Source organism: Gymnoscopelus braueri, assembly GCF_963280865.1.
Source record: "Gymnoscopelus braueri genome assembly, chromosome: 10".
In the NCBI taxonomy this organism is placed as follows: domain Eukaryota; kingdom Metazoa; phylum Chordata; class Actinopteri; order Myctophiformes; family Myctophidae; genus Gymnoscopelus; species Gymnoscopelus braueri.
This window is the reverse complement of record NC_137611.1, coordinates 23,146,357-23,172,390: the sequence shown is the minus strand read 5'-3', so window position 1 is coordinate 23,172,390 and position 26,034 is coordinate 23,146,357. Positions and strand designations below refer to the sequence as shown.

The 26,034-nt window shown below is 41.2% G+C and overlaps 1 protein-coding gene across 2 annotated transcripts in view; it reads right to left on the bottom strand.

Moving 5' to 3' along the window:
• Positions 1-13,537: 13,537 nt before the first annotated feature.
• LOC308094156 (contactin-associated protein-like 4) overlaps positions 13,538-26,034 on the bottom strand; it is a gene marked incomplete at its 5' end in the record, with an annotated part of 169,505 nt that continues 157,008 nt past the window's right edge. Inside the window, 5 exons of one of the 2 annotated variants that reach the window (XM_080440643.1) lie at positions 13,538-16,237; positions 17,420-17,491; positions 18,835-19,053; positions 21,299-21,386; positions 23,222-23,283. In XM_080440643.1, the coding sequence (XP_080296769.1) occupies positions 16,041-16,237; positions 17,420-17,491; positions 18,835-19,053; positions 21,299-21,386; positions 23,222-23,283 (638 nt within the window). In that variant the 3' untranslated portion in view covers positions 13,538-16,040. The remainder of the gene's footprint in view (positions 16,238-17,419; positions 17,492-18,834; positions 19,054-21,298; positions 21,387-23,221; positions 23,284-26,034) is intronic. The other variant, XM_080440642.1, reaches the window with a different exon arrangement.

Below are 26,034 nucleotides of genomic sequence, written 5' to 3'. Positions count from 1 at the left end.
CATGGCTGACCCCTCTGATGACATAATTTATGACATAATGTAGGGATATGCACAAATTTCAATTACCATGTCTTAATTGGCTATAAAAAAAAGGATTCTTAAAAAAAAAAAGTTTTTCATTATTAACTCTATAAACGCCATTGACTCGAAAACGCGTCAATAACTACTTAATCCACCCACGCCATTGACGCGTTTGACGCGTTGGATTTGCGTTCATTGTTTAATCTCTGATCGCGCTATGCTGCTTAAAATTCAATGTTATTCTCGAGTTCCACTTACTTCACCCATATCTGCATCCGGTTTCATGTCCTGGGTTCCGTTTCCGGTTTTTGATTATTTTCCCCCGGTCATTTCGTCCAAAATAGGTAAACAAACGGTTTTTCACACGGTATGACGGACAAACGGACATATTCTCTTCTATAATCTATGGTCTGGGTGACGATCAGTCATCGCCGTCGTGTATCACAACGTAATTCTGACGATCAAAACAATCTGAGAGGACGTCACATCCGTTTTCATGGTTTTCCTTGTCTAATCGCTCAAGAAGGTAAACAGTGACACCAGGAGCTGATCAAGCTATCATGTGCTGCTCTCTGGTGGCGGATTTGTGCGGCGTCTTTAAAAAACAGTCTGTTCAATTATTTTCATGAAAATTTTCAAAATATAAAAATAAAAAAAACACAAAAATTGCTGGCAATGGGGGAGTACTTTATGAAAATACTCTGGCAGTCAAAGAGTTAAGGTAGACAAAGGAGTCAGCACAGGAGAGACACAGCAGACAAGGCTGTGCTGGGATTCGGTCCTAAGACATCAATACTAGATGTGCATTCAGAGATTTGAAACCCAACTTTTACCCCGTATTAAGTATTTATCTGATACTGCAGCACAGAAGTGATTTACTGTACAAGTAGAGCCATACTTTTGTTGCTGTTATTGCACACTGTCATTTTTGTTGACATTGTTGATTCAGATTCAAGATTCAAGATTGTATTGTTACTGTACATACATACACACACACGAGTACACAATACATCCTTTGGGTTTGGTTCCTCAATGTGGTAGCAGCAATAGTAACACTAGTAAGGACATTTATTTTGTACACAGTTATTTGATTTGCACATAGCTCTTGTAAAGTGTCATTGTTCTGTCATTGTCCTATGTCTTGCAAATTGAATAATCATTTATTTTGGCAGCTACTGTATGCCCCACATATTGTCAATAGAGTTATTATAAGAGTTATTATTTCTTAGATTCCCAATATTTTTTATTTTGAAGTAAAGGTCTTGTGTTTCCTTCCATTGTAGTTGTTACATGTCTTGTCTCACCTACCCTGTAATTATTGTTCATTTGTATCACCTGTGTCCTGTTTGCCCTAACAGATCCTTGTGTTGAATGCACTTTGAGTTCACCTATGTAAGTAAGTAAATTTTATTTATAAAGCACCTTTCGAAACAGTGTTACAAAGTGCTGTACAATGGAACATAAAATACATACAATTAACAGGATAACAACAGGGTATTATAGTACAAAAAATAGTGAAAAGTACAAAACAGCAAGGATAAAAACAAAAGCATTGACCTATGTGAGTCAGGTCTTCAAAGGACAAAGTGCTTACGAAACAAAAGTGTTTTAAGCATTCTCTTAAAACAATCAACCGATTCAGCATTTTTTAATGCCAGGGGAAGGGCGTTCCACAGTGTGGGAGCAACTACTGCAAAGGCCCTGTCACCCTTTGTTTTTAGATTGGACGCGGGTATCTTCAAAAGGCCTTTGTCAGAGGACCTGAGGGACCTCACCTTGTCCTTAGGGGGCAGTAGGTCAGCAATATAAAGTGGCTCTAGCCCATGTAGAGCTTTATAGGTGGTTAACAAAATTTTAAGATCTATCCTGAACCTAATTGGTAGCCAGTGAAGTGTGGCTAACACTGGTGTTATGTGTGCTCTGCGATTAGTGTTGGTGAGAATTCTGGCCGCCGTGTTCTGTACTAGTTGAAGTCGTGATAGTGACGCACGGCTCAGAGTGGTGTAGAGTCCGTTGCAGTAATCAAGACGGGAAGAGACAAATGCATGCATGATTTTTTCCAAGTCTTGAGATGTGATAATTGATTTTATTTTATTAATGTTGCGCAGATGGTAGAAACATGACTGAGTTACCTTTTTAACATGGAACTCAAAGTTCATCTGGTTGTCGAAAAAGACAGCTGTGTATCATCAGCGTAGCAATGATATGACATACCTTCATAGCTGTTAATGAGAGTACCAAGGGGTAGCATATATAGGGAGAACAGGACTGGACCAAGTATGGAGCCCTGGGGGACACCACATGTCAAGGGAGCTGAGGAGGACGCATAACTGTCAACAGCGACAGCCACACTTCTCCCTGACAAATAGGAGGAGAACCATTCCAAGGCCGACCCGTTTAATCCCACCCACTGTTGAAGCCTATTTAGAAGGATGGAGTGATCGATTGTATCAAAAGCTGCGCTTAAGTCGAGCAGCAACAGCACTGAACACTCACCAACATCAGCCCTCATGAGGATGTCGCTAGAGACTCTGAGGAGTGCAGTTTCAGTGCTGTGCTTCTGGCGGAAACCGGACTGAAACTTGTCAAAAATGTTATTGTTATTTAGAAAATGTAAAAGTTGATTGCAGACAACCTTTTCTAATACTTTAGAAATGAACGGGAGTTTGGATATGGGTCTATAATTGGAGTGAACTAGTGGATCGAGGCTTGTTTTTTTAGGAGTGGTTGGATAATGGCATGCTTAAAGTGATCAGGCACACAACCAGAGGATAAGGAGCTATTGATGATGGATAAAAAGTAGGGGCCTAGACAGTCAAAAGCATCTTTTAAGAGTGCAGTAGGCATGATGTCAACAGGACTAGAGGAGGGGTGCATATGTGACACGATCAGTGAAAGATCATCCAAGGAGATCATATTAAACTGGGACATTGAGGGGACTAGAGGAGGATGGTCAACTATGGTGGTACTAGGTGGTATTATCTTGGATCTAATATTGTCAACTTTGTTCAGAAAGAAAGATAAGAATTGTTCACAATCATCGTCAGAGAAGACCGGAACTGGGGGGATGGCTGGGTTAACCAGAGTGTTAATGACGGTAAAAAGTGCTTTTGGCCTATTTTTATTAAGATTGATCAGATTTGAGAAATATGCCGATCTTGCATCCTCAATTTTAAGATTAAAAGCAGACAGCAGTTCCTTCATATGATTGAAATGGACAGTCTCCTTAGACTTTTTCCACTGCCGCTCTACCTTTCTGCATTCCCTTTTTAGGCTGCGGATGTCATCGTTCATCCATGGGGATGATTTAACGGCACCAGCGCATTTCTTTTTTATTTTGAGGGGGGCAACTACATCAAGGGCAGACAGACATAAATTGTTAAAATGGCAGACGAGGTCATTGGTGGCGGTTGGAGCTGTTACATTGTTAAGGGCTGAAAAAGCAGAGCAAAATTTTTCAGCAGAGGAACTGTTGAGAGTGCGGGAGCGGATGGAACGTATGATGGATTGGGTCTCAACAGTAACATCTATGTTAAAAAGGATATATTTGTGGTCGGAGAGAAAGAACTCACTCAAACACAGATTATTGAGGTTCACGCCCATTGTGAAAACTAAGTCCAGTGTATGGCCATGGTCATGCGTTGGCCCAGACACATGCTGAGTTAGATTTAGCGATTGAGTAAGGCTCATAAACTCATCAGTTAAGTTGTCGGAGGGATTGTCAATGTGATAGTTGAAATCTCCTGTCAGAATCAAGTTATCAAATTTCATGACAACCGATGATAAAAATTCTGAGAATTCAGTTAAAAACTCACTTTTAGAACCTGGTGGGCGATAGCATAATAAAATAAAGAGAGGATTAGCAGATCCAATCTTAAGCAGGAGAGCTTCAAAGGTAGTAAAATTATCAATGTCCATAGAGCGGCAAGCAAATTGTTTAGAAAAAAACAGCCGCTAGGCCACCCCCACGTCCAGATATCCTAGGAGCATTTATAACTCTACAGGCAGCGGGGCAAAACGTATTCACAGTTACGTTGTCATTTTCTTTCAGCCAAGTCTCTGTTAAAAATAAGAAATCAATGTGATGAGAGTTAAAAAAGTCTCTTATGATGAAGGGCTTGTTACAGACTGACCTAGCGTTAATTAAAGCCATTTTAAAAGGAACAGACTTAATGGGAGGAGCTATAGGTAAGCAGTGAATGTGATGGAGTGACTGTACGAGGGGTGATGTTGTTGAGTGAAGAGAGTCTGGTCCTGATAAGAGCAGGGATGGACAAAGGGCAGAAGAGGGAAATGGAGTCAGCATGACCAAAAAGGAGATGCTCGTGGTTATTGCAATGTAAAGCTACAGTAGTGGGATCATGCTGGGGTGCATGTCACTTGGAGCTGCAAGCGATGAACTGGATGTAGTGAGTGATTAATAGATTGGTGCCTTTTGAATTATTATGAATTATGTCAAGTTAGGTCCTGTGCGGTGCTGCTTTCCTGTGTTTTTGTCTGACCGTAATGTTGGTGTCATATAGGCCTATGTGTTTTCCGGTGCTCTCAATACCCAGTTACTTGATTTGAGGAACCATTAGTTTATTAAAGACATTTTGAGTTGAACTGCTCTGCCTGCTCTGTTGTCCTGCGCTTGGGTGCTGTTCTACACTCACCCTGACACTAAGACATTGGGAATGGGTGTAACGGTGGATCATGTCTTGAAGTTAAGGGGGTGCCATGCCCTTGTTTGCCTTGTAGGGCATCACTAGTGTTTAAATTGGATGCGGGCAGCAACCGGAAGTCAGTGAAGGGAGCACAGAAGTGAGGATACATGAAAATGTAGGGAGGTTGAAGACCAGGCATGCAGCGTTATTCTAGATCAGTTGAAGGGGTTTGAGTGAGCATGCTGGCAGAGTTGCAATAGTCAAGCCTACGGATGACTGAGGCCTGGACAAGGAGCTGGATAGTCTGGTGACTTTTAGGGTCTAATGCTCTGGGTGACGTAAAGTGCAAACCTAAAGGACAGAGTGGTCACTGCAATGTGTGCTGACTGTCCTTGCATGAACCAACATGGCACCATCTTATGGTGTCTGGTTGGTTCGTGTTGAATGTATTATAGCCATCTGAACCTGCATGCACACTGACAAATGAAACAAGCAAGCATAAACCAGGGTTCAAAATATATGCTCATTTGAAAATGAGGTTTGGCCTCATGGTGGAGCTAGAGGAAAAGTTGTGGGGTCAAGACAATCAATATCCTTTCCACATTCATCCTCTGGGGAGCATGAATGTGCACAGCAAATTTCATGGTAATCCAGCCATTAGTTTTCAAAATATGTTAGTCACAGACAAACAGATGGACCAACAGACAAAGACACCAAACAGGGGCAAAAACATAACCCCCTGGTAGAGATAACAACATATGACTGCTGTATAATGTGACACGCCCTTCCCTCCTCCCTCTACCTCTTCCCATCTCCCCTGACAATTACAGCCCAGCAGGCACGCTGTCACAAGCTCTCCCAGTTGAGTTCTGTCTGTGCTGCATGACCACCAGACCCAGACCCACTGACCCTGGACGACCACGCAGTGTTCTGTCACCGCAGTAACAGTATGTCTCCAAGCGCTGGCCCAGTTTTGACAACCAGGCACGTAGGAGCTTGAGCCTGAAGCACAGCAAACGGCAAGGCACACTTGTGAGGTCTATAACGTCAATAAATGTCCCATTCATATTCTAGCTGCTTAGCCCAGTGCGATTATGATGGATGCAGTCTGACAACAGAGGTCTGTGGTGTGCTTTGCAAACAGAAATGTGTTGTGGCTGACTCTTTGTAGAGTCCTCTAAAACAGCTGAGCGGTAGATGCTTGCATTCCCAAAACAGGAGACTCTTGTTTGAATCAAGGTGGTTAGACAAGCCCATCGGATCTCTATTCAGACAGCAGGACACAGTGTAATAGAACCGCTACCTACAGTAAACCTTTCTCTTCCCTTTTCCCCCCTTTCAAATATCTGGGACGGGCGGGCGGACGGGCGGGCGGACGGGTACAACGGGTCTCTGGCAATGGGTACAACAGGTATTGCATAACTGGATGGGGCATGCATTTCCAACCTGAATCGTTCCAACTTGCATCATTCTAATTTACTTCGTTCCTGAGTAGGCAGGTGCCCACGAGCACCGGCCCAATCAGTCTGCTGCTGTGCTCCTGTGCTCTTCAGCACACTGAGCAGTCTGACACAATCAGACTGCTTCTATGCTATTTGTATTTTCCTTTCTTCTCTCCATCCCACTTTTCCCTCCTTTCCTTCTCCACGCACACACATACGCACACAGAGAGAGCTTCGTCTCCACTGCTCCGTTCACCTCTCAGGTTTCATCTCCTTGGAGATGCCGTAATTAACTACAGTCAGGTGTTGCCCTGTTTATTCACAGAGTCTGACACATGTCTTGACTGTTCAGCACATTAAATTCAATTAGTGCTCTGCAGACAGCAATGGGCTGCATATTCCCACATGTGTAGCCTATTAGAGATGAGCAAGGACTATGCAATTACACCCTACGTGGTTCTTTTCAGTACCTGAGGTATGTGTGTGAAGTAGATTTTGATTCATAGTGAAGGTGGGCTGACTGACTTGTGGATTATAAAACCGCATTCAATAAAGCCAAGCCCCGGGGACTTCAATTATATATTACAGTTTTTCTCAATTGCTTTGGCACATTTCTCAAACCATAATGAATATTTTCAAAACATGTGCAAACCTCCAAACCCCTGGGCACTTGTTCACAACAGATTTTAAACAAATTGCAAATGTACATCTGTGCAGATAAGTGCAGTGGTCTACCATTTGCAAATTAAATTACCAATTGAATATGTTGCTGAGCAAGGATGATTGTTAGTTCTCAGTTGAATAGTTGTTCTCGCCAAAACATGTATGAATTATTTCTGTGTGCTGTAAGTCATCACATTGACATTGTCTATTCTAGAAGTATTCTGATTGATTGACTTGATTGACTGATATTAGCATTTTGTACCTCTTCTGTATCGGTATCGGCTGCTATTATGCCAATATGGCTATTTTGTTGGTTTGTATAGATAATTGCGTAGATAATTATGCAATTTTAATCATGCATTAAAAAATTCAAGCACTGTTAGTACTACATTGGTAAGAGTGCTTAAAGTGCTTGATATGTAAAATAGGGTAAACAATAATCATGCCTGTCTAGTATGGAGGGCCAGAGCGGCCATATTTAGAAAGAAAGAAAGAAAGAAAAGTGGGGTTTTTTGCCGACGGGTTCCCAGATTGGTGTTGAAGTGCCCTTGAGCAAGACGCCAACTGCTCCCAATGAGCAGGTTGGTGCCTTGCATGGTTTCCTCTGCCATTATGTGTATGTGTGTGTGTGTGTGTGTGTGTGTGTGTGTGTGTGTGTGTGTGTGTGTGTGTGTGTGTGTGTGTGTGTGTGTGTGTGTGTGTGTGTGTGTGTGTGTGTGTGTGTGTGTGTGTGCTATGGTGCTGACTATGGCACTGACTATGGTGCTGACTATGGCGCTGACTATGGTACGGATTATGGTGCTGACTATGGTTAACACATTGAGTGCCAAAAACAGTCCGGACCGTTTTTCATAATCCAAACGAGGAGTGCCAAAAAAACATTAAAAAAAATATATATATTTTTCCCCTTCACAGCACCAGGAGAAATCATTTTTCGAAGATTTAGACTCCAATCCACTTCCTGGTTAACTTATGACTTCAAAAGCCTGTATCTCGGGTCCTGTGTAAATTTTTTTTTAATTATGTATTTTTGACTATTTGACTATTTTCAACTGGCTGCAACTATGGAACGGATTACCTAAAGTTTTTAATTTTTTCCCCCCGATTGTACGAGACCCCTGTGTGTGTAATGAGGGGATCACCGTGAGGACGGTGATCACTGAAAATATTTTGTGACTACTTGAAAAAGGTTAAAAAATGGTTAAAAATCCAGGCACTGTGAGTACCCCGTTTTAAAAAAACCCTGGCACTCAATGTGTTAATGACTATGGCGCTGACTATGGTTAATGACAATGGTACTTACTATGGTAAATGACTATGGTGCTGATAATGGTTAATGACGATGGAGCTGCCTATGTTTAATGACTATGGTACTGACTATGGTGCTGACTATGGTGCTGACTATGGTGCTGACTATGGTGCTGAAAAAAGTATATGACTATGATTCTGACTATGATGCTGACTATGGTTAATACTGTAACTATGGTACTGATGTAAAAAGAAAAAACCAAGGCCAGCCATAGATGATGTTTTAACTCTGTCAATGAGCGATGTATATATTTGTCTTTGCGCCGATGGGCGCCTGTTGATGCTTTGTTTGTCTTAACCTTGTACAGCACTTTGGTCAGCTTCTGTTGTTTTAAATGTGCTTTATAAATAAAGTTTGATTTGATTTTATACTGACTATGGTAGGCTACTGATTATGATGCTGAAAAATGAAAAATAAAATCATCTTGAATCTACAGAAAAGATCTGTTCAAATGATAAAGTGGAGAATTAGTGATTTATTCCTACATTGCTACTACTGTATAACATACAATATCATTACAGCAGCAGTGAGGAACGTGGCCCATTTTGAAAACGGCTTTGAATCTCCAATGAGTCATTGAGTTTCCTTTCCAAAGTACACTGACTGGCAGACAAATATCTTAATCTTTAAATTACAGCACACAATTTAATCCATATTAAGGTTCAAGTGAAACTGGCAACAGTTGCAAAATCTATTGTAGTATTTGAATTACCTTCACGTCTCTGAATTGAATGCATACAAAGCTTCAGAGGGTATCCGCCTGGCAAGTGTTAGAGCAGTGGTTCTCAAAGTGGGGTCCGGGGAACACAGGGGTCCTTGAGGAGGTTTCAATAGGTCCCCAGAAAATTACTTAATATAGCATCAAAATCAGTATCCACTTTAACCCTATTCAAAAATAGCCGAGCTTGTAGACCAGTAATTTTTGAAACATTGTGATTTTTTGTAATTATATTTATTATATTTTATAAATATTTGTGGCAAGATTTTAACAAAGCAAATATTGGGGGGTCCCTGACTCAATTGTTTTTCAAATGGTCGTCCACGGCTAAATATATCAATTTGGGGGTCCTTGACATGAGAAAGTTTGAGAATCAGTGGGTTAGAGCAGTGGTTTCCAATCCCCAAATTAAAATTTGCGTTTGCCCGGGACCCAAACCCAAACTAGTAAAATAGCAGATCTGCGTCGCTTCGCCCCGCGTTATGAGCTTGTAGATCTGCTATTTCCGCTTCTTAAACTTTTTTGAGGTTTGGTTTCTGCTCCTGGGTAAATAGGGGCTAGGACCATCTGCATCACCAGATGGAGTACAATGGTTCTTTGATAGTAGCTCTGACACTACAAATCCAACAGAAGGTAGGCTACAAAGCAGATCAATTTACAACTTGCAGGGAGCCAAATTGGACCACGAAAACCCATGTCCCTGGCAACAAATGCTTCAGAGGGGAAAGGAATAAAATATCAAGTGGTCCGCTGTGTGTGGGCAAAACAAAACAGAAGTTCTCAACCGACCAGAGGCACACACAGGTAATGCAGTTGTAAAGCACAGTAAAAGATGAAGAAGGAACACTCGACAATTCAGTGCTTCATTGAGTTTATTGCCAAAATTGGCTCCTAACATGACAACAGCATATGTTTGTGAAATCAAAGCTTGCAGTGAAAGGTCTGTTTGTATCTACTTTATCGAATATTGATTACTTGTATGTGTAACAAGTTGCATTTAAGCCCAAATCATATAACTATGTCTTATCATAAGGTATTGTATAACTAGTTAATAAAAATAAAGGACGATAACACAAATTGTCTGTAGAGGTGCATTGGTGAGTTTATCGCCATTTCTAGAAAAGTTGCTTTCTAGAAATTGTAGTACAGGTTACAGGTCTCTAAACAAGCAGACAAACAAACTCTCATGCTCTGCAAGACATCCCTCATATACTGTATATTCAGTCTACATAAAACGTAAAGAAGAAAGGTGAGCGGGCGGGAGAGAGAGTGAGAAAGAGGATCCTTGAGATCAAGGTTCCATTTCACAAGGATGAAAGCCTCATTCACTCAGGCTCAACGGTGTTTATGTGATGACATCAGAGCGCATACATTATGTGATCATCATCATCCAACGTGGAATTACAATTACTGCACAGAGGAGAGAGAGAGAGAGAGAGAGAGAGAGAGAGAGAGAGAGAGAGAGAGAGAGAGAGAGAGAGAGAGAGAGAGAGAGAGAGAGAGAGAGAGAGAGAGAGATGACTGATAAAGATCAATGCTCCCCCTCAGCAAGGTACAGGGCATCTTCTGATGTTTTGTGGGCCTCAGAATGCATAGCAAGCTGTTTCTGTGCGTTGTAGATGGAGATGATCTGTCATATTCAAGGGGCAGATTTACAGCTAGAGTCAGGAACATTTACAAGTTAATTCAATCTGATTGTTGCGAAATAAACAGTTCTGAATCTCATGGGCTGATAGCAGAATGATAAAGTAGGACAGTGTCAAAAAAATATTCTAGCCAATCATACAGTATAGGAGGGAACTTTCACTATAATGTGCTGCAAAATTGTCAGTTTAGGGGAAGCATTGATCCTGCTCATACTGAAATTATCCAATTATCAGGCTTTGACCTGAACCCTGATGCTGTCCAGTCACCAGCCTTTGGCCTCAGCTCTGAACACAACCAAGAGGAGTTGGTTTAATTAGTCACACAGAGATCACTGATCGCAAACAGTTGAACAGTTGAGCTGCTCTCAAATCAGCCTCAAATCAGCCTGTAAGGCCTGGTATTTCATTGTTGAAAATGTGTGAGAGAGGCTAAGTGGCTCTTCAAAGAGAATGAGTTTGACGTCTCCAACTGTTCCTGAATGCTTCACACCGTTTCCTTTATCTCCTGTGTCTGTAGACATACATGTATTAACGCCTGCCAGAAGTGTCATGTAGGGAATAAAAAAGGACCCTCCTGTGAAACATTGTGAAGGAACAACAATTTAATTAAATTTGAAGTCAAGCAGAAAATCCTCTCTGCATTTCAGCTTCATTTCACGGAAAAACAAATCTCGCTTGGTTCTACTTTTTGCTACTTCTTTACAATAAATATTTTCACCAACCATGGATGTTCAGACAAACACATCATCATTTTAATGATATCAGCCATCAACACTGATCTATAGTGGGATGAAGGTCAAGCAATGAGGTGAAGCCTCCTCTATTTCTAGAATATAATGGTCACCAGGTGGCTTAAGCCTAATGCTAGAAAAATTGTCACTTATCCTGAAAAGCCACAGAAACAATATCTTTGTTTTTCATTGATAAAATAAATGATAAAATGATTTTTTTTAAAGGATTGAATAGGAGGCTTTTGACACAATTCCTGTGCCTGATTGGCTGAGAAGTGGAGATCTGCGGTTTAGATGATTTGACTCTGTTATTTTGTCATAATCTGCATACAACAGAACAGACAAAGGTCATTTGCAAGGCAGGCTTTTAGTTGTCAAGGAAAAACCAGAGAGCTCAGATATACTGAATGCTGAGGTGAACATTCCTACAGTACTGTACTTTATTAGAACATGCTACAGAGATGGTCATAAAAGAAATGTTAGAAAGAGGAGATTAATGTATATGTTAGGAATATGTACATGTATGTAAATGCAATGCTGCTCTCAATGGAACGAGTGGATGTCAAGCCCAAGGTCCTGACAACTATATGACAAATGTATTTTGTGAAAAATAATTACATATACTGAAGGTGTCTTTTTTTGCAGTTGAAAATGCCAAATGTTTAAGCAACACTTATCAGAAGGTTTTTTCAACAAAGTATAAATTAGTCTGCTGTTGCTTACCCATTGAGCTCCAACAGCAATTAATGTGTATAGCACATAACGGCGCTTCACATTACCTTAAATTCATGTTTTAATATATGAAGTGTTAACAACAACCTCTTATTTAAATGAAACACATAAAAGTCTCTGGAAAAGCATATATATATGTTTTTTATTTTATTTTTTTTAACCATAATTCAGTTTTTACCAAACCACCTGAATAGATTAAAATGAGGACATTTTATGGCAGGTCACTTAAAGTCACTGACATTACTGTTATTCACCATTCACCAATACTGAAAGTACCATTACATTATCAACGTAACACTGACAAGCGTTCAGGTCTTCTATAAACCGGTGCAGAAAAACAAACTATTGGCTGCAAGACAAAAGCAGAAATGTTTTGATTCCGCACACCATTTTAAAATGATGTCCAGAAAACAGCTGTTAAAGTAATGGTAATGGAGCCTCATTATTACTAAAGGCTTCACATTAGTTAAACATACGGTAATCCATGCAATCATGGTTCAAAGTTCCACTACATGCAGTGAATGCACTGGTGGAACACTGCTTCTCTATACCGGATGCTCACAGTTTGAAATAGTAAATTCCAGTCCAGATGAACGCAAGGTACTCACTGAGTCAATTTTTCATGAAAAGAAAAGCCCTTGGGCTTACCTCAGGCACACTCATCAAACCATGGACATAATTTAGTTTGAATTTGTGTAGGGCTTAAACAAATAAAGGCAGTATATAATTGGCTCGATGCGAGTGTGCCTGAAGTAAGCCCATGGGCTTTTATTTTCTCTAGAGTCACTGCTTCTCTATTATTTTGCTTTCCAGGTAAATAATTGTACCTTTTATTTAAAATGTTCAGCCTTCAGAAGCAAGGGATGGAGCTTCCAGGTGGCAAAGGGCAGGGGCAAAGTTCCTCACAATGGATTTCAAATCCTCGACAGTGTTCCAACAAACACAATTGGCCGTGTTTGAGGGTGGGAAGCTGAGTGGGGAGGGTGAACTCTGTCACTGCACTAGCGACTCCACCCGGTGGGTCTGTGCGCCTGTTCAGCAGGGAGAAGAACTAGGTTGGCTGTGTTCCCTATACATGCACTAAGGGCTCGTACACACTGCAGGAGATTTGGTCCGATATTGCTGTCGCCGACATTTTTTGGCGCTCGCCGACAATACCTCCCGATCTGACACAGATCGGCCTTTGATCGGCGAGCTAATGCTCGCTCTGTGTGAAAGGTTCCGCGAGACGATGTGGCCGCGATTATCCGCTCTGCGACGGCTTTCCGACCGTTTTCAGATAACTACCATGTTAGATATTCAGCTCTGTCCCAGACAGGAGATCGGACAGTATCATACATTATGAAAGGGTCTGCGAGGAGATCCACGCTACAGCCAATGAGAGCACATTACAGCCACCGTGGCCAGGGGAGCGTCGCTGGATCTGACCACAACAAACAGTCCCTACCGCAATATTACCGTCCAGTCCTGTATTAAGTTAACATTATAAAACAAAATGAGAGAGTGAGCGAGCCTGGTGGGCTGTTTATTTTAGAGGAATTGTACAGAGAGAGAGAGAGAGACAGACAGAAAGAGAGTGAGAGCAAGAGCGATCTCTGTGTGTGTGTGTGTGTGTGTGTGTGCAGCATGTGCACGCTGTTATGAACAGCGTTGCCAGATGTTGCGAGAGAAATAAGCAACCAGGTCTATGAAAACAAGCCCAAGAAAAGGCCACTTGAGCACTTTAAACCTATTTACAAATACATTGGATATTTGAAAATAGCCGATCTACAAGCTCACAACGCGTCGCAGCTATTTTCAAATAAAAATCTTGAGAAAATTGTGGAATATTTTCCAAATCCACACAAATCTTGTATGGGGGTCTATGATGGCACAACATATTTACAGAAGGGGGGTCTGCGGACAAATACATATTATGTGTTGTTTAAACCACTGGTTTAAACAACATTAGGAAACAAGGCCAAATAAGCAACTACACAAATAAGCCCAAAAAATGCACCCCGCAACAACCAATATTTACAAGCAACTCTACAGAAAAACAAGCCCAAAGTCGCTTATAATAAGCGGACATGGCAACGCTGTCACTGACCGCTTCTGCGCACTTGACGTGCGAGAGAGAGAGAGAGAGAGAGAGGGAGAGAGAGAGAGAGAGAGAGAGAGAGAGAGAGAGAGAAAGAGCGAGAGAGGGGGGAGAGGGAGAGGGAGAGAGGCATATCACGGGATACGTCGATTAAAATGAATTGGAATAAACTCAAATGTATGTATTGGGTCTGACTCTGGAGATAGCATTCTAGTGAACTATCCTACAGTGTGTCAGCCCTTGTCGGGGATCAATCCTGTTGTGAAGACCACAACGATATTATGACAGCCGATTTCAAGAAATAAACTCCTGCAGTGTGTAATGCTTAACGATCAGATGACCCCCCGACCACTTAAAGGTCCTGCAGTCTGTACCTGCCTTAAAGCCCTCCGGCTGAAACTCCTCACTGTCAGGTGAAAAGAAGCGGCTGGCGACTTCATGTGTATGTGTAGACGTGCTCATCTGCACCGTCCCACATGACCAGCTAAGGGTTAGAACTGACAGGGACTACACGTGTGGGGAAAATTGGGAATTGGCATAACAACTAATAACGCATAACGAGAATGTGGGGGAAAGGGGGGAGAAAAGAAGAAACAAAGAAGCAAGGGAAAATGACCTTACAAGCATTTGTTCAAGAGGCATGAGTCCCCTTAATATGTTCCATTGCTTTGTGCTAAAACATTTGAGGATGTGACAGGTTGTTTCTGTGTTAAGGCAGGATGGATGCAGTACAGGACAGATACATGATGAGCTGGGGTAAAGGGGCAGGGCTTGATGATGGCTAATACTGTTTCTCCATGTGATCAGCACTGCACATACATCATTCTTTGAAAATTCATGTGATAAAATCTAATGAACATAATGATGATGCACCATCAGGAACCTTAGACCTCTTCAGGGATGGGATGAAATAATCAATGCACAATGCAAAAAATATATAATTGCAAATACCATTCAAATGCCACCTGTCCGCTGGGGTCAAACAGAGAGACAATGTTTGATGAATAGCCTCTTTCTCTGCTCTCCATGCTCGATATCTACAACATGGACTACATGTCTCTCTACTGTATGTCAGCTTCTAAGATTCTATCTATCTTTCTCTTTCCACTGATTTCTCCAACTTCCAGTGAATCACAGTCTACCTGTCAGAACAATACCATTCAAGAACACATTAAAAACCTCATAGTGGAGTGAAGGAGGTGACAGACAGTCTGTGTTATGACCATTTACCATCAGGTAGTAGGCAGCAGAGAAAAGAAAATGATGAAAAAATTTGATTGATTGAGGCCATTACAGAAAGAAAAAAAAAACTGTGGGAATTGCATGATGTCTTTTAGGCCTTAGTACTGGAAAATACTGGAAACTATAAATGTTCAATGCTAATGGGTATATTTCGGTTTTATGTTTAGGCGGCAAGGGTACAAAAAAGAAATTATAATTAAATACTAATTAAATGTCAGTCCACCAGCGGTTTCCACACTGTTTTGCAAGCAGTGAAACAGAATAATTATGGCTCTGACATCTTCACTTTCAATGAAGCAAGCCTTCATTACCCTTATAGAAAAATGCTTATAAATCCATCTTCACTGACTTTCATTAGGGTAAAGTTGTTTGATTATTCAGAACCATACTTGCATGAAAGATATCGATTCCTCCTCTAATCATTTATAAGAATTCAATATGACAGAGAAATATATTAGACAGGGGTTGTTAGAAAGACATTACAGTAATTCAACATCTACATTTTTTGTTTATATTTACAATGTTTTAAATGACAGTATGAACACCTTAAAAGTCTGACACAGGCACACAGCTTTGCATGTTTGTACACGTACAGTATGTACATTATTTACACAAAAAGGACAACAAAACGACAACAGCAATACAAATTGTGTGAACTCTTCTGTCATCTTCATATCTTGTTGAGCCGCTGTGGCACCAGCTAAGTGACCGAGGGACTGTATGTGTAGTCTAAAGCACTGAGGCATGGCAGGGCATCCTTGAACCTCACAGTTCCAACAATGCCAGGTCACAGAGACGTCAATACTCCAACTAAATAAAATACTCCTTTGGGTTCTCATTGGGAACATTCTGGGAGTTGACCTGGCTGTTGAAGGGGAACTCTGGGCTGTCTACAGGTTGGACTACCTTCACTTCCTGGTTCTGGTAGGTGCCTTTCCTCCTATATAGAAACCTGGCCATTGTTGCTAGTGCAGACACAATCACAAAGATCACCACTGCTATCACACCTGCCAAACAAAAAAACAAGAATAAGTTACAAACAAAGTAATGCTTAAAAAAGTGACAATTGTTTTTCTTTTAAATTAATATTAATTTATGAGTGTAATTGGTTAAGAGAATAATTTCAAATTAAGGGGAAAACAGATGTGTCCTTTAGAAAACAATTTACGCGTATTTAATTAAGTCTGTCTGTGCAGCATAGCTCAACAAATTACAACTGTGCTAGTGTTTTGAACTCATTTGAACTTGAAAGAAGCAATTACACTTTCGTAACATTGAAGCACAGCTGTGAAATTTTTAAATACTTCTGAAACGGTGGAGCATATTGTTACACTTCGACGTCTGAATGAACTCTGTAGTAAAATGAACACTGTTTTTTTTCTGAAGGTTTCATGAAGGTTATATTTCTCTCATGGGTCTGCAATGGTCCTCTGATTTAAATTTGAAGGGTATTAAACAGTACAGTATGAGATTAGCGTATCTATATGTAAAACATAAAAAGTCCACTTAAATTCTGACCCCTTTCTGCCTATCATTTGACCCAGTCGACCCTTCTCTGGATTATTTTATGCTGCAAGCCACATTTCATCATTACAAGAGAAAGGGGCATCCCATTGGACCACTGAAGACTGAATTTTGCGACTCAATTTAACACCACATTACTGTGGTTTTAAAATGACTATTCATTTAAAGATAACAGCAGAAAATTCTTTCATCAGCGAAACATTTCTGCAAAGGTTTAATTAGTTGTGCTCTCCTTTGTGCACTCAGACACAGAGTGAGGTTATTGAGCTTCCTGCTTCATTTTCAGCTATTTTACCCTGCCACCCACTTATTATACACTTGAAACGCTTCAATCTTCCCATTGAATCTAATCTAATCTGATATGACAGAATCTAAACGTTTTAATTGAGTTTTAGTTGGACCTTTGACTACAGTATTATATTTGCTATACCTTTGTTCATACTTTAAAGCTTCCTAATAAGAAAAAAGGGAAACACTCTCAAACTCCTATCAAAATGACTATCAATAATGACATGTAGCCTCTGTATTATGGCAGTGAAACAGGTTGAAATTTCTACTTCCTCTTACAGTACATTAACTACCAACAGTAACAAATAGTCTGATAATAGTATAATCATTTTTAATGTTGCTGTAGGACAGTGAAACATAACTATATGTTACAGTACCTCCAATTAGAGCAGAGTCAGTCCTGATGGCATTGACTAAAGGTCGACCTGTACCCGCTGAACCAGACTGGTCTACAGCACATAGATAGATATAGACAGACAGACAGACAGACAGACAGACAGACAGACAGACAGACAGACAGACAGACAGACAGACAGACAGACAGACAGACAGACAGACAGACAGACAGACAGACAGACAGACAGACAGACAGACAGACAGACAGACAGACAGACAGACAGAGATGGAAAGATAAAAGGAAGGAGTAGAGGGGATAAGAAATACAAGTTAGGAGATATAGAGGGCATAAAACAATAAAAAAAAGAGATACAACATAAAGCATAGAGAGTTCCACGTGAAAAGAAAGGAGAAAACACAAGACGGATACAACGGAGAGCATAAGACGAATAAAGACGAGAGACATTAACATAAAGTTAGTTACAGCGCAGAAAGGAGGGATTCAGTGATAGGATCACAACTCCATCAAACAGCAGAGACAGGGCCCATTGAATACCACAGCTCATCTCCAGAGGACTTCAGCATAGCAACATTAAGCAGCGTGAGGAGACGGACCACTGAGGCAGAGACGCACCAGTGGGAGCTCCCCACTCTCCAGTGCAAATTAATTAGCTCAATCTGTCACACTGTCATCTCAATGTGTAACGAGGAGGAGGGTGTCCGTACTTAATGAGCCTGTCATGAAGTTGGAGGAGTGGCTCTCTCAGAGTAGAATAGCACAGAGAAGTACTACAGTATAAGAGGAAGCAATGTCCTAGCTATCGGGCACAAAACTTGTAACTCCACTTTATATGCTTTTTCGCCCCAAAAAATGAATGCTGGTCATCCTTTAACCACATAAGCCCCTTTTGTATACCTCGTCGTATATCATTGTTGGGCAAAAGTAGCGAAAATAACCGATCTACAACTCACAATGCAGGTTTTTGTGTCGATTCACTGATATAAAAAGGGAAAATATGTATACATATATACATACAATATATATATAAACCTTGATCCTTGAGTATTCGATTGGCCAACAGTTATTGGTTCTAAATGTTTTGATATATTTTCAGTTAATTGCCCAGCCCTATTTCCACCCGTCAGCGACGATATCCTGTAATATAGATTATCATCCTGGACATAAAAAAAAGTATAGTCACTTTGCAAGCTGACTTATTTCTCAAATTTACTGTGACATATATAAATCTATAATAATCAGTGGAAGTTAGATGCAGAGAGAAACTGTCAGTATCATGGTCAGTATGAAGTCATTATGGTCAGTGTCATGTCAGCATCATGTCCAGTATCATGTCAGTATCATGTCAGTATCATGTCAGTATCATGGTCAGTATCATGTCAGTATCATGTCAGTATCATGGACCTAACGTCTCACCCTGAACCCTCTGTCTTTTACCTGATAGATGGTGTGTGTTCTCCGCCGTGTAGGGATTGGCTGGGGCAGAGGAACCACAGCTGGACTGGGCCAATGGGCCTGTGATGATGACAGGGCTGGTGTCTGGGTGAAGCAGGGCTGCTTTCAGTGGACTGATGGAGTTGAAGAGGACCACAGACAGACAGCCTGTAAAATGTAGAGAGGCAAGCCTGGCCTGCTCTGGATCCAGCTCACCAGACTCTGAAGATACACACGCACGCACGCACGCACGCACGCACGCACGCACGCACGCACGCACGCACGCACGCACGCACGCACGCACGCACGCACGCACGCACGCACGCACCCACACACACACACGCGCACACACAGATGCATCAAAACCCCAAACTAATTTCATCAACATTGTCTACAGAAGAGAAGGGAAAAGGGAAAACCCTAACCTCAGAGAAAGAGATAGTGAGAGCGTTAGGGAGATGGTAATCTGAGTTCCCAGAAGTTTTTCGCCTCGCATACAAACGGGAGCGGCGAGGAACTTCTGGGCCAGAGCGCTGGTATTTGTGGGCGGGATGTAACTTACGCTCAGAATCTGAGCGGACACGCCTCTTACCGGTCTGAGAGCTGTGCAACTCGTCTAAAAGGTCCGACGAGAGGCAAACAGCAGTACACAACAATGGCGGCCGCAATTTCTCAAGGGGAAATTGCTTCCCGTCGCTCCTATTAACATGCAACACCCACTGCATGTGGATCCCGCCCCCTTTTCTTCATTGGCTGTTGATTTGAATCAGAACTCAGTGGCCGCGGATCAGGCGGAATGTGGCCACTTGTGAATCGGAAAGATTCCTGGTTCGATCCCCAGTATTGTTGTCCAGCACCTGTACAATTATATTTTTTGGATGTGCATGCTTCCCTCTGGACTTGATCCCCAGCTCCCCCTTGAGCAAGACACTTAACCCCTAACTGCTCCAGATGAGCTGCTTGGTCCTTTACATGGTGTGCACATTGTAAACGCTTTGGATAAAGGCACTCCAGGCACCATTTAGCATTTTAGAGAGAGAGATGGTGGGAAATAGATTGTGAGAGAGAGAGGAGATAGGGAGGTAGGAAGAGAGCGGTACAGAGAGGGGAAGAGAGAGAGCCTATTTTAACCATGCAACAATCCGGCCAATGCTGACCACCTGGACACACTGATTGGCACGTTGCGAAGCGACGCAATAATCCTGGCAAAGATGATAACAGTCACCCAGCGAGAGAGTGAGAGAGAGTTTACTTACTAAGTGATGGAGATAGACATGCAGACAGACGGACGGACGGACGGACGGACGGACGGACGGACGGACGGACGGACGGACGGACGGAGGACGGACAGACAGAGGGGGCACAGAAAGCATACTAACATGACACTGTCTGCACTACACCATATTACATATATTACAGTATATGTAGCCTATCTCACATTGGAAGGACATGACGTTAGCAAGAAACACTTAACTGGCAGTAAGCCAGCAAGCTTATAGTAAGTGCCAGTGTGCACTGACTTTGCTGTGGAAGGAGCATGGACCAACTCAGGAACTCATGTCAAACGTTGACAGACATCATCTGCCAAACACATGCAGTTGCAGAGGGTGTGGCAGAATTCACGGCTGTTTATCCGATAATGATTTGAAGTCATATCACTCAGCCCTAGGCCAATCCCAATATGAGCATGATATTGAATGTTGCAGGCACATTTTCAGAATGCATTACAACGCACATTATGACATTGAATACTGCACTGAATTATTGCACTCCTAACTGTAAAAATGTACAGAAGAGATCAAAAACGTGCAGAAGAGATCGATGGAGCTCAGAGGTCAGATCAATACATACAGTACCTGTATATATAGCAGGTGCTCAATATCAGCAGCAGTGTTAATGTACTAAAGGGTGCTGACTGCAACATCTATTCCTTTTAGTTTCATTAGCATAAAACCCTGGAAGTCTTTTCTGGGCTCATAAACATCTGAGCTGTTTGAAGTGGTCCAGTTCACTTTCTCAGCAAGGTCGTCATCAGGAATGAAAACATTACTCAATGTTTTAAGAAACATATGTAAAGTATTGGTGCACAGTTCCAAACTACTGCTGTTAGTGCATGCGCAAAGCCAACATTCACCCTGACATGTCATGCCGTGATATACGTAGGTTTAAAATGTACACAGTGAAACATAATGACTACTTGCACTGCTAAAGTACTCTTTTGCAGATCATTTGGATAGAGCTCATCTTGCTGTTAAAAGCAGTAGCCTACATGCATTTCTTTGGCCTTCCATACGCCATCTGTAAAGACAGAAGCACCTCCTGGGCTCCAGCCACCATAACGAATATAAACTAGTAGAAATCTCTAGAATGACTGATTGAGAGATAAGGCCAAACATCTCACTGCAGTTGTTCAAAGGAATCTGGCTGAGTGCACTCTGCCCACTCACCATGCACTCTACCCACTCACCATGCACTCTGCCAAGATCCAGGGACTTGATAGCATTGAATTCTCCATCAAATGTCAGATTGAAGTCTTCTCTGGTGTTCTGGTCGACCTGAAATAATGAACCAGGCAGTAAAGAAGTTTTACAATCCTTATAAATATAATTGAATATAAGGTGGCTTATCTTGTCCACGAGACTTGGAAATTGCCCAAAGCAGGCACTTCTACCATAACCCATTGATAAAATACAAACCCCAAGGCATGTGCCAGCACTGACCACAGTGTTACAAAGCAGCTGCCAATTGTCAAGGGAAGAGATGAACTATGCGCCATCTTGGATTGTATGCCTATTTTTGCACTCTTTTTCTTAAGTCATAATTTTCTTATTTTAGATAGTGTAGACTTTTTTCTATTTTTTCCCCTGATTTGATCTATGGTATCAAATGCAATCATTTTACAAAAGTGGTTAATATTTTGGATATTCATCCACTAAGATTTGTTTTTGTGCTCAGGGAAATATTGTGTCTTCAAGACAGTAGCTCATAAGCAAGTACAGTGGGTTCCAAAGACCAAACATTTAATGGCATGTTAAAGAATTGAATGTTTATGTCTAGTAGTGTAATGTCTACTGTAACTAACACTGATTGCGTTGCGAGGCGTTGTGAGGCTTACATATCTGCTACTTTCACAATATTTATCTGTGGAACTGAGTCAAACTAAATGTAATGCCTCAACTCCTAAATTCCAAGTGTTCCCAGTTCAAATATGATTATTTTTGGGTTCACAGCCTGGAAAGGTTGAGAACCACTGGTGTAGATGCCTGGTCTGTAGACATCTAGACCATACCTGCCCTCAAGGGGCAAAGTTTACAGTTACAGTATAGTCCCATAACATGGAGGGACTGGATTGCGCTAGAATTGCAACTGTAGTTGGTTGACAAACAGCAGCTGATTCAATAGGATACGGTTCTACAGATGTTATGCTATTTCACGCCTGCTCAGATAATACTATTTGAACGATGTCTGTATTCATGTTTATTGAGTGGTTATAGCATGTTTTCTTTGTTCTCATATTGCACAATCCTACTGTATTTACATTCCTAACAATCTATCGATAGTTTGTTGTTCAGTATAAAATATTTTGGATGTGTATTTTTATTCAGTTGTAAGAGGACATACAGTACTGTACCTACATTAAACAATACCTGCATAACACAACTCAGTCTCTACACTAATGACAAGATTTTCATTTGGCCGGGATGGAGTTCTCTAATGGAGTGTCTTTTTAATGAGGGTTACTCTGCAGGGAGACAGCTGCATGAGAGCAGTTAGTTAAAGAGAGAGGAGAGAGCTTTAAAACCTCCGCTAATGCTTTCATCTACGCTAAATGGGATTCAGCACTGATGCTTAAAAAGGCTTTTCGGTTTTGAACACTACTGTGTTGTTCAGTACACCTACAGTTAGATTTAGACCTTTTTAGTCCATACATTGTTGGCATGGTCTCTCCATATATCCATGGTTACCATTAATTTCTTTATACAGAAGTTTCCTAGGGCGTTGTGGGCATCACTTCCTGTCGATTTGATCAGTTATCAGGGATCAAATCGAAAGGAGGTGATGCCCACAACGCCACAAAGGAAACTTGTGGATAAAGTGTTCCGGGATCCTACTTTCCATTGACTTGTTATTCCTATTGATGTCGAGGGCTTTGGTTAAAAGGCTGAATACATGGGCACCCTGGTGGCGTATCTGGTTAGAGTCCATACCACATCAATAAAGCTATATTCCCGCAGCAAGCCCTGGTTCGAATCTGACCCAAGGCTCTTTGCTGCATGTCATCCCCCCTCTCTCATCCACCTTTCCTGTCTCTCTGATCACTGCCTGCATTCAAAATAAAGCAGAAATGCCATAAAAAAAAGTACTATAAATACTGAATACTGGTGGTTACAGGGTGACTCCTGCAGCAGGCTGATGTCTGAAGCCTCTGGACTCCTGTGAGGTGTGTCTGTCCTACAAAGTGTAAAGTTTAACGTTCTAAAATGAAAGATGAGAAAAGTCCCTTCCTGAATACTGGTGCTGAGCCTGAGTCCATCCTCCAAGGGGCAAATAATGTTGGGAGACTGACAGCTGATGAAGTCACAGCTTATGTCTACTGAAAAAATAAAGAATTTATGTCAAAGTGAAATATAGTATAGTTCCTAAAACCAACAGTCTTTGTCTTCCGAGAATCTATGACCTCCTATGCGTGTGTGAGAAGACACTTGTTTTGGTAAACAGTAAAATCCTCAGTGTTCATGTATCCATTTGTAACTCTGATAGTACATACTGTAATACACCAGATGGGCTTAATGGTCCATTTGGTTACATGTGTACACTTAGAGTTAAATTAACACTCAGTATTTGTATGTGTTCCTACAGTATATGTCCTCTAGTGAGTAAACAGTGAGTTTAGGGGAGAAGAGGAGAAAGCCTTGAAGGTACACTCTGGAAACTGAACAGCCTCTCAGAGATAAGAATAGAAACACAGGGGACACAAAGCGTTGGTAGCCCCACAAGATTTGGCACTGAGTAAAGTCATTTATCAGCTTAATGGGAGTGGATATGACATGGTCCTATCTGAGACTAGTGCGGAGCTGCAGAACGAAGAGGAACAACATGTTTTTATTTCATCTTATTTGTTTGTTTGTTTTTCAAGAGTCAGACTTCTAGTCGTGTAATTCAAAAATGAATTCACAGGATTGGCATTTTTTTTATAAAACTAGATGTTCGGGCAGCTACGCGGCCCTCACACCTACGTCGCACTGCCGATCCGACAAATATGTCTGAGTCATTGTGTCGGGAGCTTTGTCAGAGTATCCGTTGTACCCGTCTGCCTGTGTCCCTTTTGTGCCCATATATGGTTATGTCTGTTTCTGTCTGTCAACATGTGTCCTTTCATGCCCATAAAGAGTCAGAAAGAGTCCGCCCACCGGCCCACCCGCCCTCTCATCAGCCAATTATAATATGGGATGGTATACAGTGTATAGCTTACAGTCCATAACAGATCCTGCATTAACACTGTTTCTATCTGAGTGTCGATGCATGTCAGCAAGAATACAAACTTGGGGATTAAAACTTGACTTGGTGATTAAAAGACTGTAGACTGATTCCTATAGTGAACTATAATTATGTTATTGACTGCTATCCACCAGGAGTCAGGAGATAACATGGTGTAAATGCTGATGGTTTCACCTCATCATCTCACACTGTGCTGTCTTGGATGAACACCCACGTAGAAATCCAATTTACAAGTTACAGGAAAAACAGGGGGGGGGGGGGGGGGTCAGTGAGAATGGTGAGGTGAGACCGTGAGGAGTTTCCAGTGGTGGAAGAAGTGCAAAGATTTTTTTTTTTACTTAACCACATGAACCCTGTACCTATTATGGGCATTTCATAACGGGCGAACATTCGGCGAAAACAGCAAGAAGCGAATGAATCCTAATAAAGAATATATACTTCTTTGACCAGGGTCCCGCAGGAGTCTAAACTTAGTCCCGTCCTTTTTTTCTCTCTAGACCAAATATCTTTTATCTCAACAACCTTTTTTTGATGTACCTGGTATACAGAAAGAAATTGGGAGACGTTCATTTAAGTTTAAAGCACCTTCTGACTGGAACAATTTACCTATTGCAATTAGATCAATTATTTAATTTCCTGTTTTCAAAATGTCTTTGCTTGATTCACTCAAATCTAACTGTTCTTGTTTTTGATTTTTTGTTTTAAATAATTGATTGTATTTATATTATATCTTGTTTTATTTTCTCATTTATTTATTTTCAGTTTTTAGATGACATGTGTAACAGATGCAGAAGAGCCCTCGTGTGTATGTTTTGTTGTTGTTGTTGAATATTATGTGATTGTTTTTTGTCCTTGTTTGTATGTTGTGCCTGAGGACCCCCTGGAAGACGAGATGAAGCATCTCAAGGGGTTTATCCTCCAATAAAATAAAAAATAGATAAAAAATAATATTCAGTATAGACTCCTGGGTGACCCCAGTCAAAAAAGTATCTAGGGTTTAAGAATAAGTAAAAGTAGCAATACCACAAGGTAGAAATAATTTGTAATAATAACTGAAATAATTGTTAGTAAAAGTCCAAAAGTATTGGGTATTTTAAAGTTAATACATGCAGTTTCTGAAAACGTTGTTGTTGCTTTCCAAGTAACCTTGGTGCTACAGGACCCTGCAAGCATTCGTTTTGGAGCGGTACCTCTGTGGTTTTGTTTTGAACTGAATTCTGGGAATCGCGGTTGTAACAGACAACGGAGGTACCAGAGGTGTCACCAAAGAAACTACAGTATGACTTTAAGTCCTGTACTAGGTAATTTCCACTACTTTTGTTAATAAATTATGTATTATATATATTGATTATCTGATAATTGGCCCTCAATATGCCATAATAGTAAGGAAGGCCCTGCACTACTAGGCTAACTAGTAGAGGTACAGTGACACAGCAAAACAGTATGAAGAGGAGACATTGGTCAGTCTGAACTTTCACCCACTTCTGAGCAAGCTAATGTAATATCATACCTGGAGTTGTGAAAGACTCATTGCAAAATACACGGACCACCACAGTAATAAGAACCTGAACACACGAGTTAAGATGCATGAATGGTGAGACAGCACCTTAGGATATCCCAGCCTAAAGTCAACAGGTTACTTATAGACAAGAACTGGCAAATGTAAGACAGGGGTTCCCGGTTTGACCAGTCAATGTGACATGG